Source organism: Juglans regia, chromosome 2 (assembly GCF_001411555.2).
Source record: "Juglans regia cultivar Chandler chromosome 2, Walnut 2.0, whole genome shotgun sequence".
Taxonomy (NCBI): domain Eukaryota; kingdom Viridiplantae; phylum Streptophyta; class Magnoliopsida; order Fagales; family Juglandaceae; genus Juglans; species Juglans regia.
In genome coordinates, this window is record NC_049902.1 from 30,877,845 (window position 1) to 30,890,910 (window position 13,066).

Genomic DNA, 13,066 nt, shown 5'->3' on the forward strand with positions numbered 1-13,066 from the left:
ATCGATTAGCTGTTCTGGGCCATCTGATCATGCACCTAACCCAAATAAATAAATAATATCCACTTAAAAAAGTTGGAAAATAAAAGTGTTTTGGCCACATTTTGAAAATAAATAAATCTCATGAAATAGTATTGAATAATACTATTATTCTATATTTTTACTATTATTTATAAAATAGTATTAAATAGTTTGTAATGGTGAAATAGTCTGAAAATAGTTGTGTTTTCAAGCATATCTTTAAATATTGAACAATATTATGTATAATTTTTAAATGGAGACTGTATTATAAGTTTAGTTAATTTTTTTTTAATTTTTTTTAAAATTATAATAATATTTTTATTAAAATAATATTTTTATTTATTTAATGAACAGTTTGTACATATAATTATTATTTAGAGATTATAAATAAAATTTTTCTTAAATATTTATGGGATTTAATTTTTAATAATAATATTATTATTTTGATATGCATTATGTGCAATTGGTTATATGCTAGAGTCATGATATAATATTATAATTATAAACTTGCCTAAATATTTTTCTTCTTTCTTTCCTCTCTTTTTTTATTTCCCTCTATTTTTTACCCTCTCTGGCGTAAGTAACGGGACACTTTGAAGCTTCTTCGACACGGTAAGACTTGGGGCAATCACAGCCACAAGCGGGAACTGCATCGGATGGCTTGAAGAAAGTGGCCGTTTTGTGACCGTTAGGAAAGTGACAGCCTTGTGCGAGCACGTGGCAACGGGCCAACGGCTAGATATGAAATAATGAAAGGAGACCATCTTAGCGACTTTATTTTCAATTTCCATGCATTGGTATCAATTTTAATATAATATTTTTTATTAAAAATTAAAAAAAAATTCTATTTTATAAAAATTATTTTCATCTTAAATTAGATTATTTTATTAAATAAATACGTTACATGTCAACATTAATACGTGATTTGATGTTCCAACTTGCTTGGCAAAAGACATTTCGTTGTGGTTAATTAGTACTTATTAAAAAGGGTCCATTTTCCGGAGCAAGTTGGTCACCATGACATTCAATTTTTTTTTAAAAAAAACTTGTATTTATTTATTTTTTTTAGTTATTATCATGCGGCAATGATGTCATGACGGCATTCAAAAGGGCTTCGAGATTTGAAGAAATATAACTTGATGATGATGATGATGTATGTTGAGTTAATCAGATATGATACAAGAAATATGGTTTTTCTCACTGATCGAGTAAAAGTCGGGAGGACTTGGGATAATAATACCATCTTCAATTAACAACATATATGATTATGATCATAGTTTTTTAATTATTTCCATGACCTAACATGATTGAAAAAGAGTACAAGTGCAACAACATGCCGCCCATTTCTTTTTTTGTTTTTTGTTTTTTTAATTTCCATGTTTTCCAAATTCATTCTCGAATCTCCATTGCAATCATCTTTACCTAAAAATAAAAATAAAAAATAAAAAATAAAAAAAAGTAGCCAGATGTGAGACAACTCACTCACACTCATGGGATGATACCTTGTGGGGTCCTTCCTGCGTTTACCTCAAACTCACATGCAGCCCTCAATATCTGGGGCCCACCTGCATGCCTAATTAGCCAGTTATAGATTCGGAAAGAAAAATGCTATATGCCCCGCTGGGGCTCCCGCTGGGAACTCTCGCTGGGGATTGTAGTATTTTTTTATATATTTTTTTTAAATTTATTTTTATATAAATATTTTTAATAATTTTAAATATTTTAAAAAATAAAATAAAAATTATAATATCATTTAAAAATATTTTCTTAATTACGAAGTAGAATAAAAATTAATATTTAATGATTTGTATTTTACTTTCTAATTAATGAAGTGTTTTTTTTTTTTATTTTCTCATTAAAGAAATGTTTTTTAATGATTTGTTTTTTACTTTTTGATTAAGGAAGTATTTTTTAATGATTTTTTTTTTACTTTATGATTAACGAAGTGTTTTTTAATGATTTTTTTTTTACTTTCTGATTAAGGAAGTGTTTTTTAATGATTTTTTTTTTTTACTTTCTGATTAAGGAAGTGTTTTTTAATGATATTTTAAATTTATTTTGTGTAAAAAAAATCTATATAAAAAATAAATTAAAAAATTACACATAAAAAAGTACATGTTAAACTCAACGGGAGCCCCCAACGGGGGCTGTAATATGATTATTTTAAATATTTTAAAAAAATCATAATATTATTAAAAAATATTTTCTTAATCATGAAGTAAAATAAAAAATTATAAAAAAATATTTTTTTATAATTTTTTATTTTATTTCGTAATTAAGAAAGTATTTTTTAATATATATTTTTTACTTTTGGATTAAAAAAATATTTTCTTAATAATATTTTATTTTTATTTTATTTATTTTAAATATTTTTAAATATTAAAAAATCTATATAAAAATTATTTAAATAAAATATATATTAAATAATACTATAACCCCAGCGGGAGCTCCCAGCAGGAGTCCCAGCGGGAGCTGTAGCACCAACCATTCGGAAAATACTATGCTTACCGTTAAGGTTCTCGTTGGTAATTTTTTTTTTTTTTTTTTAACTACGTGATTAAGTAAATATTTTCATATAATATTATAAAAAAAAATTAAAATATATTAAAAAATCATATAAAAAATTTAAAAAAATACATAATTGCATTAGCGGAAACTTGAGAGCTCCCAGCAGTGAGTATATAACCAGGCGAGCTTTGCTACACAACCTCCACCACACTCCACACTCCATACTTTTTTAAATTTTTTAAATTTTTAATATTTTTTTGAGTTTATTCTTTTTAAATTTTTTTAAATTTTTTATTCATTATTTATATAATAAATATTTAGTAAAAAAAATAATAAAAATTAAAAATAATGTAAAGTGTAAAGATTATATAAATAATAAGAGATTGAGTAGATTTGTTACTTTGATTTTGATTTTGAAAGTAACAAAAAGTTTTTTCTCTTTTTCTTTTTTCTTTTTTTTTTTATATCCGATAAGACTGAATAAAAATACCGACCTGCAGCTTCTCTGCTGAATGCAGGCTGACGGACACAACACCCAAAATCTCTATGATGTGGCCACGTGCTACCTATTTCATTTCAGTGTCTTGTTTTTTTCTACTTTGCTAGGTCAGCTTGGCCCCACTCATCCATTAATAATCTGCCAAGGTTATTTTTCCCCCCCTCAAAGCAATGCCTAGGCCCAACAACCTTTCATTGAAAGACAATTTATTTTCGACTTTTTGTTGATATACTCAACCGTTTCACTTTTATTATTATGGAAAATATTTTATAATTAAACAAAATTATCTAATAATGTCTGACTTCTTAAAGGAATAATTTTATCGACTCTTTAATTTAGAACCAGTCAAATATAATCTTAATGTCTAATGGAAATAAAGGATTATTCATAACCTACTACTTAAACTTATCTAAAATTTCATTTGGATATTGAGATAAAATAAAAATTTTGTTAATAATAATAAAATAATTTGAGTTAAAATATATATTTTAGAAAATAAAATACAAAAAATTGAATAAAAAATTATAAATTAAAATTTTATTATAATATAATTTTTATTTTAAAATTTAAAAAAATTAAATTATTTTTTATATTTTATTTAAAAAAAATTTTAAAATTTTGTAATGATTAAGTCATGATTATATAATTAAATTGATAATTTAAATTAAAAAATATTTATATTTAAGTAATATTTAAATATTAAGATAAGATAAGATAGGTCGACACCATCCCGACATCCAAATGGGGCCAATTATCCTAATGTTACTTACAATATCCAATTAAAATCTACCGATTGGATTACTGCTACATGCACGGAATGGTGTTCTGTGCACAGGCATGTGCAAGATTTTTTATTCTTCATGCTACATTATCATGAACAGTAAAGTTTTTACTAGTAATAATAATGGAAAATGATATATGCACGGCTTGTCATAAAGATATTTTATAAAAATAAATTTATAAATAAAAGCAGTTTAATGTGGTGTATTAGATTTATTTATAATAAAAATAATTTTACAACAACTACATCAATTTTTAAATTTATTTTTATAAAAAAAATTTATAGCTAAAATACTTCTCTTTAATCATTTGCTTTTTTGGAATAGTGGTCACAGAGGGAGTGTTAACAATTGGTGCATTGATGTTTATTATACTTTGATTTAATGTTATTAGGAAAATATCTGTAAGGATTATTTCATTTATATTATAATATAATATGAGAAATTACAATGTAAAGCTTATAAATAAATATGTACGAAAAAAGTTATTTTATAAACTTACATGACTTCATGTTGGAAACTCCTTTTATTATAAATAGATTCAACTTATCATATTAAATTATAAGTTTCATTTTTTAATTTTCTTTTATAAGTCTCGAATTTATCATATAACATATTAGAGCACCATTAATCCATGGTATGAAATTAATTCGACCGTTATTTAATATGGAACATGAGGATGGTTATACTTATATTAAGTTAAGGGGGAAAACCTTTTATATCGTGGTTTGTAATTTTAGGAGTAAGTTGGATACATTTGTCAGAAGTATTTATTTGTTCATTTATTTATGAATCAAGATAGAATGTCCTATTCTATTAAAAAAAAATAGATAAAAAAAAAAGAAGATAAATTGCCCTAGTGGGAACCAAGAAATTACAGTGGTTTTGATATATTTATTTACATATTGACTAAGAATTTCTTATGACTAATATATCCCTTTCATGTGGTCCATATACATGACAAGCTAATAAGCTATACCCCAAGAAAGAGATAAACCCCATTTTAATTAGTGGGAAGAAAATGATCACAATTACTTATTTTATTTTTAAAGATAATCGTGAGTTGAGTTGAGATGAAATTTAAAAGTTGAATAAAATATTGTTATAATATAATTTTTGTTTTAAAATTTTAAAAAATTGAATTTTTTAATATGTTTTACCTGAAAGTTTGGAAAAATTGAACTGATGAGACAATATGAGTGAGATAATCTAAACAATCCTATGTTTGAGTTTGACGGCTCGCTAATTAATGTCAAGTGATGAACTTACAATCTGGTTTTTGTTTTTTTATTTTGCTCCAAAAATATATATAAATATATATATATATATTATTCTCTTCTCTTACAAGCAATAATATATTAATGAAACATTCTTATCATGTACCTTTATATTTTATTCCTTTAATGTGTCTTGTTGTAGTTACATCAATTTCTATATAATCCTAATCTTTGTGGCAAGTTTATGCCAAAATATATTCGGGTATATTCTAGTGTAATGATTTTTTGTTGGACTTTCACAATCAGGCTGTCCCAAAACTTTGCACTTGTTTTGGAATACTCTGGTAAAATTAATGAGATAATTGAGTGCCATTTCACCAAACATGGTCAATTCCTTCTCCTCAACAAAGCACTCCTTCATAGTGGAGAGAGCCATGGCTCCTTACTCCTTCCTCCTGTTTCGCTTTTTACAAGTTCATATGTAATATACTACCACTTACTATGAGATCCATTATAATGATAACAAGGTCAAAACTACGTACCTTGTCATCCTAGCTGATATAACAAACTTCTACATTAAGCAAACTCATTAATAAAATCTTTCTCCCGCACAAGGCCATTGTCCACAAGTTTTTCTTTTCCTTTTCCTTCCATTAATTTAATGTTGAATACAATCTGTGTAAATCCGGCGTACTCCCTTCGAAAAAATAAAATAAGATTCACAATTAAAAAAAATTATTTTTTTCATGTGAGTCCTAGATTTACCAACTTTTTTGAAATGCAATATGCAAAGCTTGCTGACCCTAGAACTGTAAATATTATTTCTCTTGATTTAATGCATTAATGGGTTAAAAAAAAAATACCTCAAAAAGGTCAAATGCATATATTATTGACAAGAAGCTCCTAGTTTATATAAAGGAGATTAAGGTAATACAAATTACCATGTTTGCTAAGCTGGTGGGCTATATAACAGAACCCCAATATCAGCAATACGCTAGAAAACACGACGACATAATAATACATGAAGTTGATCTTATTTTTATTCATTGGATTCTTCAGAGTGTTGGAGTTGGACATGTGGGCAGGGTCTTTCAGGTTCTCCTCTACTCCACAGGACTCTGAGATCACCTCTCTTTTTCCCCAAAGCTAGGAATGTTCCTGCACATGTCAAAAAAAATGACCAGATAACAGTAAGACATTTTGCAATCCAATATGGCTTTCGGAACTTGCTGTACGAAAATTACCAAGGGTGAATGGGACGATGTAAAGCAATGCTGGTTGGCCATGCCCATCCATCAAGTTCAATGCCACATATGTAATGAGAAGACCTGCCAAAAAATAATCCCTGCTTGATGAAAGATGTGATGATAGACACTGGAAAATGATGTGTATAGTTTATTCAACTTAGTATCTTTTCATGATAAGTATGAAGTCTTATTGTCGGATAAGGGTGGTGGAGGTTGCTTTGCAAAATAATAATAACAATAATAATTATAATTATAACAAACAGCAAGAGAAAGTAGACTTTTTGACAAGCAACAAGAGAAAGGAGACTTGTGTATTATTTCTTACCTAATCCATATGCAAGCATTGCCCACAAGAAGTATCCAGCTCGTAGAGTCTTATTTGCCAGCCAATCATACCTGCAAGGATATTTTAAGATATTGATACACATACACACGCCAAACACAAGAATCATCAAAGTACAGATTAGATTAAGAACCCAAGGATTGGAAAAGAGTCACAACCAGAAGAGGCAGCAATCAGGGTTCCTCATTGGTGGCACTACTTTAAAGCATGCTACAATTGCAATTATGATCGGAACAGGGAAAAAGATGAAATTCTGGAATCTAACAACTATCTAGATTCGGAATTGTTGTTTTTTTTTTCCTTTCGGCAATGGGGAGGAGGATTCGATATACTGGGGTCAGTGCCACATGGAATTTCTGTTGTAAGAACTAAAATTTCTCTTTGTCCAGCATCTTCTAGGTCAAACAAGGGGCGTTTTGAGCATTAAAAAACAAATCAACACTCCAAGGAAGCACAAGAACAATCCCTTACAATGAATAAATTAATTGAAGTTTCTTATCCTATTATTCTGGTTCTCATACTCTTAAAATCAACCAACTTTATTACTCAAATCTATAGCTCTTTGAATAAATTATGGCTAAAACTCCATGTAAGCTAGACAATCCAAACAAGTAGATTACAGCTGCCCAATCAGGCAAAAAAAAAAAAAAATGGCGACCATAGAAAAATAATTTATTTTATTTTTTTTAAAACCCAACCGAAAAAAGGGAAAACGATTGGAGATTCGACAGCACAAGAAGAACAACACTCTTTCATAGCTCAAGCTAACAAGTATAAAGCAATTAAGAACAAAATCTTGAATAGGAGAAAAGGAGCTTTGACCTAAGAGAGAACGCTATTAGCAGTCCAGGTAAAAGGATGTCACCAAATCCTATGATGCTGTATCCACCCCAAGGATCAAACATGCGTGGAATCTTCAGTAGCATTGGGATACCATCCTCACCACTTTTATCACCACGAGCTACCTGTGGAAAAGATATAAATAATTGGATGTTCTTTTCAGCATTTGAAGGTCCTAGTAGTCTAAACTATTTGTCTTGATCAGTCATAGAGTAAGCTTATATTGATTACTTACCACAATCATCACACTTTCATGGAACAACTTCTTAGAAACAAACACCCAAAAGATGTCATATAGGAAGGCACAACTGAGAAGAACTGTACCCACCTGATTACCAAATTATTAAGAATCAAGTCAGAAGAATGGTTACTCAATTCTTAGGCATATCAATGCTTTTCGAGTCCATTCCATCTACACTTCTTGACATGAAGTAAAACTGATCAATAACAAAATAGTTACAAAATAATTGTAAAGGATTAGTCAATAAACACCCTCCATCTCAAAATAGAAGAGTGTGCACAAAAATAAAATAAAATGTAAAAAAAAAAAACAATTATCCATATAAATTTCCATTTTACCCTGAATTTTGAAACTACCATTCTTTACCTATGGAAGAACATTTTAAGAAGATTGTTTCATTAAATACATACCATTTCTAAACTTTTATATATTGTGAGATGGAACAAGGATAACAAAGACAAAAACATCATGCATAAAGACATAAAAACATAAAATAATAATAATAAAGATTTCAGCCACAAGCTATTCTCAGCCTTAGTGGACTCAAAGAGAAACACATTAAACAATGCCAATATGCTCTCCAATGTGCAAACTTAAGTCCCAGCCTGCTGAAAGTTCTTTCGAAATTTCAAATTAACAGATATGGATATGCACATACAGAGTCTCATGCTATTTACTAATGTATATTGTTTTTATGCACACCATCATAGTGTTTGATATGGACCATCAGAAAAAAGACAGCCTCATCCAGATCATTCCTCAGCAATAAAATGATGGAGTTTGAATCATTACCTTGAGATTGGGAACATGTACAATCTGAAGAACAGTGATTATCAGTGCAATTCCCTGATTGACGAGTTAAAAAAAAAAAAGTGTTAGTCATCATCACCTTATCCTAAAAGTCAATAAGATAACTTAGAACAGGCTTCAGGCCACAAGTTTAACCTATGTTAAATTTGCAGTCAATAGCGATCGACTGTCTAGGGAATGATGAGTTGGCTAAGGATGTAGGAGTGAAGACAAGGCTAAAGAAAGGAAGCAAAGGCTGCAATCAAGAACTCAAGATAGATGTGTGAACTCTTTTGTCATCTAAAGGAGCTCATGCGTACCATTGATAACTTAGAGATCTATTGTGTACTACCGTTTGGTCTCTTATGTAATACTTCTAATCGTTGAAAAAAATAAAAGCAACACACTGAAGTTTATCCTTACAAGTATATCTTGACCGATCCAGGCAAAGGATACATTTCGGTAAACTGCCCAAACAACAGCAAATGCTATGCATAATGGAGAAACAGCCAAAGTTAGATATGTGATGGCTCCAAAGAAAGGTACTTTGATATATGAAGCTCCAGGACGTTTGAAGCACCTGCACAAGGATGTGGGGGTTTAGTTCTAGACCTTGAAAAAAATTAAGAAACAAAATCTCTCATCTAACAGCGTACTAAATCCTTTAAATCAGTAATCAAATAAGAAAGATATAGAAGCACGTGAAGAGAAACAGGGGCCAACACAGTAATCTTTGCCAAAGCTAAAAAAATTTACAGTTTTTTAAGTTGAGATTTTAAAAGCTTGTACATTTGACTTTGCACATATATAAAGAAGATTGGTAAATGGACAAAACATTCATATTCAAAGAGGGAGTTTGTCATTACTTGTTGGCCTAGTTAAGCTTCTACCGATCATCTAATTTAACAGAGTTCAGGTAAGGGAACATAAAAGTGCAAGCACTGAGCCTCCTAAGGCAAAGATGCAACAATTATAATTTATACCAACAGCCACTATGTGCCCATGTGTCTGGATAGTTGCTCCAATACATATTTGTGTAATATGCTGAAAGCCATTTGACTCATTTCTCAGGAAGAGATACTATGTACCTTGATAATAAAGCAACCAAGCAAGTTTGCAAGCCCTGCATATACAAGGAACTACAGAGTTAGGCTTCACTCAGAAACAATAGAAAAAACAAATGCAGACTAAAAAGAGTATAATGAAACAAAGACAAACTGAGTCAAATATGTTCAGATTTGAGTCAAGGTTCATATTACTTTTGTGTAATGCTTTTCCGTGTCCATATACAAATACAAGCATGAAGGCAAATTCATAATTATGAAGCAGGGAATACCTCTATACCGCCTATGCAGAAAAGAACAACCAAAAGCTCAACGAACCAGAATGACATAAGCTTGTACAGAATAACCAAGAAGCATGAAGCAATAACAACAAACAGGACAGCAGATGTTATGTTGATGTCTACAACACCACTAGTGCCCATGGCCTTGGTACTCGGGATTTCATCTACAGCATCCTGCAAGAATAAGATATATAGTAACTCAGCCAGTATTTTGTAAAGAGAAGGAGAAGAACACTAGTTTAGGAATGGCTAAACCTATTTAGCTAGGAATAGCAAAAGGTGACCTTAATTAGCTTGTCTTGTTCAATAGCTGCTTCTCTAGCACTCCATGCGGACCAATAAGATGCACATAAGATGGTACCAACTGCCATCAACCATAAAAATACCTCCGCTATGTCAACTACTGGTCTCCGTGGAGAGTATAGCTGCACAGACACTGCAGAGAAAGCCTGAAAATTCAAGTAAGCTGTATAAAAGCAGCAGTGGGAAAATCTATGCACCTAAAAAAGATGCCACAGGATTTGTCGCCTGAGTGAGATCCAAATAGATAATTACATGTTCAAAGCAACAAAAAATCTATGACAAACAAAAATCCTTTTGGACATCTGGTTCCTTGTTGCTTTGTGATTATGAAGAACAAGGAAATGCTTACCTCTTGAACTATTCATTAGCATTTTTTCCAAACTTGCACCAGCATCTTGCGGGAGCATGACAGCAGGAATGTGTATATCTAGGTCAGTTTCATCTGGCTCACAAACCATCTTGTAAAGTTCTGCAGGAAAAAGAAACAGCTTCAAAATAAAGTGAATAAAGGTGGATATCAAGACCTTTAGCTTTCAGAAATTTTATTCTGGACCACTATCTAAATATTTTAACTTATCATAGATAATCAATACAACACCCTTATATTACTTAACAAAAAATATATATATAACACCCTACATGTTAAAAAAAATGGGATAATGTTATTCATTATACAAAATTCTTTTCACAGGTATTATAACGTTTATTTACTTAACTTTAAATACTCTACTGTCAACACGTGCATCAAAAAACAAAATCAGATATACTGATTACCTTTCTGGTTATTTACAATGAGTAAAGCTGAAGCACCAGCAGCTTCTGCAACATTTGCCTTCGTTGTGAATTTGCAGTTCCCTCGATGCACAATTACAACATCTCCAGCAAGCTAACAACACCCAATCACAGTATCATGCACACATTGGAATCAGTAAGTACATTTTCCCAAAAAGCACGATCATATATAAACATCTAGAATGTATGGGATAGAAGGAAAAAAAAGAAAAACCTTCTTCTTTGGTTTACTGCAACAATCGCGTGGGTCTGAGAGAGTAAGACGGCTTTGGTTTGCATTTTTCTCCTTTGACACAATGGTAGTGCCAAATCGAGCACCCACACCAACAAATTCAGCATCCTCTATGCCATCAACCCAAGTCTGAATTTTTACCTAAACATAAGCAACGTTCGATTTACAGATAAGAAAATCTGCAAGACTAAATTAAAGGAGGTATAAGGCACCAAATCATTAGTACATGTCCCTCCAGTTTTGGCTCACCAAAAGCACGTACATTCAATGCCAATCCACACAGCGTGAGAAAGTTCCCAATTATGACACAAGAAAGTAGACAAGTTTTTTCATAATTCTAACTTCTGCCTTGTAAGATTCTCAAAGCTAGATTACCTGAGTCAGCGGTATCATTAACACTTACAAATCCAAGCGTCTAGTACCCTCTATATGATACATACAAACCGGCAACCACCGGAGAAATTGCTGAATGTAAAATGCATAGAAAAAAAAATAGTTAAAAAAGAAAAAACCAAAGCCCAGCCCCAACCTCAAGCGAAACAGAAGTCTTTAGAAGAAAACAAAAGCAAAGATAAAAACAAGCACAAATTCTGGAGGAGGAAAATATGTACAAATCTACCTTTCCTCAATGAAGTAACATTAAACTAAGCTCTAGACCAATTGAAGTCTTTAAAGCCTAACAACTAAATCGGGAAAAAACAACAGAAGGGTTTTGAAAAAAAAAAAAACAACGATGAGCTCACCATCTCCGTTTGCAAGTGGGTGCAATATTAGCTCCAAATAAAAACAAATGAAATTTGATATATTTTACAATTAGCGAAATAGTATTTTTCGATACAGCTAAACCATAACAAAAGCCAATAATTAAAGAAAAAAAGACAAATTAAGCAAGACCGAGATGACAAATCACGGAAATAAGAAATGAGTATCGGAGAGAAAGCTTTTACTAGAACGAAGTCGTTCTCACAGCCGGGCTTTTTGGGAGCTAAATCGTCGTCGTGAACTATGTCCCCGGCTCTCGCATTCCAAGGATGACAAACAATTGAAATCAGAGCTAACACGAAGACGACCCAGCAAGGCCTCTGCAAATCCATGGATTCTTGAGCTGCCTCCACGAGATTCACCAACCCTTTTGGGTCTTCTTCCTCTGCATCACAGCCTCGGAGCACACAGGAAGGGTGAGCGAGAGAGAGAGAGAGAGAGAGACAGAGCAGCTTTTTTTTTGTTCGTGAAAACAAAAACAACGCTGTCCTTAGTCAAGGGGATCAAAACTTAAATAGGAATTTGTGTGGTCTTTAAGTCAATAATTGAGTACTCTTTTGAAAAATAGTTGACAAATTTAGAAATTATAACTAACAATAAAATATTCATTTTTTTATATAATAAATTTCTTTTTTTTTTAATAAAAATATACGAAATTTAGATAATCCATCTAATATTACTAATTAAATAATAAAAAAATAAATCAATCAACATTAAAATAAACAGAAATTATATTAATTATAAATCTATTCGTAAACTTATTGATTAACACATTAATCATATATCATACTAATGATATAAAATCATGTTGCATCAACTTTTATTTTAATAATTAAAGCGATGAATTACTTGAGTTGTGAGCATACATTTTAAAATCCTTTATATTATTACTACGAAGTATCCATGATCTAACCTCAAAATTCATCAATTTCTAATTTTTTTATTTATAATTTATATGTTTTTATAATTTATAGTATTTTATAATTTAATTAATATTCTGTATAATTCATAATTTATTTAAAAATTATTTTTAAAAATTAGTGTAGAAAATATACTTTCCACAGTATTAATACATTAAGATTTAATTTATATAAAAAAAATTGATTATAAACTTCTTATATAAATCAAATATTATCATGTTCTTTTTTTTT

At 30.3% G+C, this 13,066-nt stretch overlaps 1 protein-coding gene across 1 annotated transcript; it reads right to left on the reverse strand.

The window, feature by feature from the left end:
• Window positions 1-5,881: 5,881 nt before the first annotated feature.
• Window positions 5,882-12,466, reverse strand: LOC109014473 (signal peptide peptidase-like 2). Its single transcript, XM_018996952.2, has 14 exons — window positions 12,101-12,466; window positions 11,136-11,294; window positions 10,904-11,015; window positions 10,479-10,598; window positions 10,111-10,262; window positions 9,818-10,000; window positions 9,570-9,604; window positions 8,905-9,061; window positions 8,485-8,538; window positions 7,687-7,779; window positions 7,434-7,576; window positions 6,594-6,664; window positions 6,266-6,349; window positions 5,882-6,179 (listed from the first exon to the last, which is right to left on the reverse strand). Exons 1-14 carry the CDS (start codon window positions 12,245-12,247, stop codon window positions 6,061-6,063), a joined length of 1,629 nt encoding a protein of 542 aa, XP_018852497.1. The 5' UTR covers window positions 12,248-12,466; the 3' UTR covers window positions 5,882-6,060.
• Between the last annotated feature and the right edge of the window lie 600 nt (window positions 12,467-13,066).

Bases quoted from the DNA above. Each gene is read 5' to 3' on its own strand.
- LOC109014473 (XM_018996952.2), bottom strand. From the start codon at position 12,247: ATGGATTTGCAGAGGCCTTGCTGGGTCGTCTTCGTGTTAGCTCTGATT. The intron at 11,295-12,100 runs GTAAAAGCTTTC...GCTTATGTTTAG, and splicing joins GTGAGAACGACTTCGTTCTA to GTAAAAATTCAGACTTGGGT. The intron at 6,350-6,593 runs GTAAGAAATAAT...ATTTTTTGGCAG, and splicing joins AATGCTTGCATATGGATTAG to GTCTTCTCATTACATATGTG.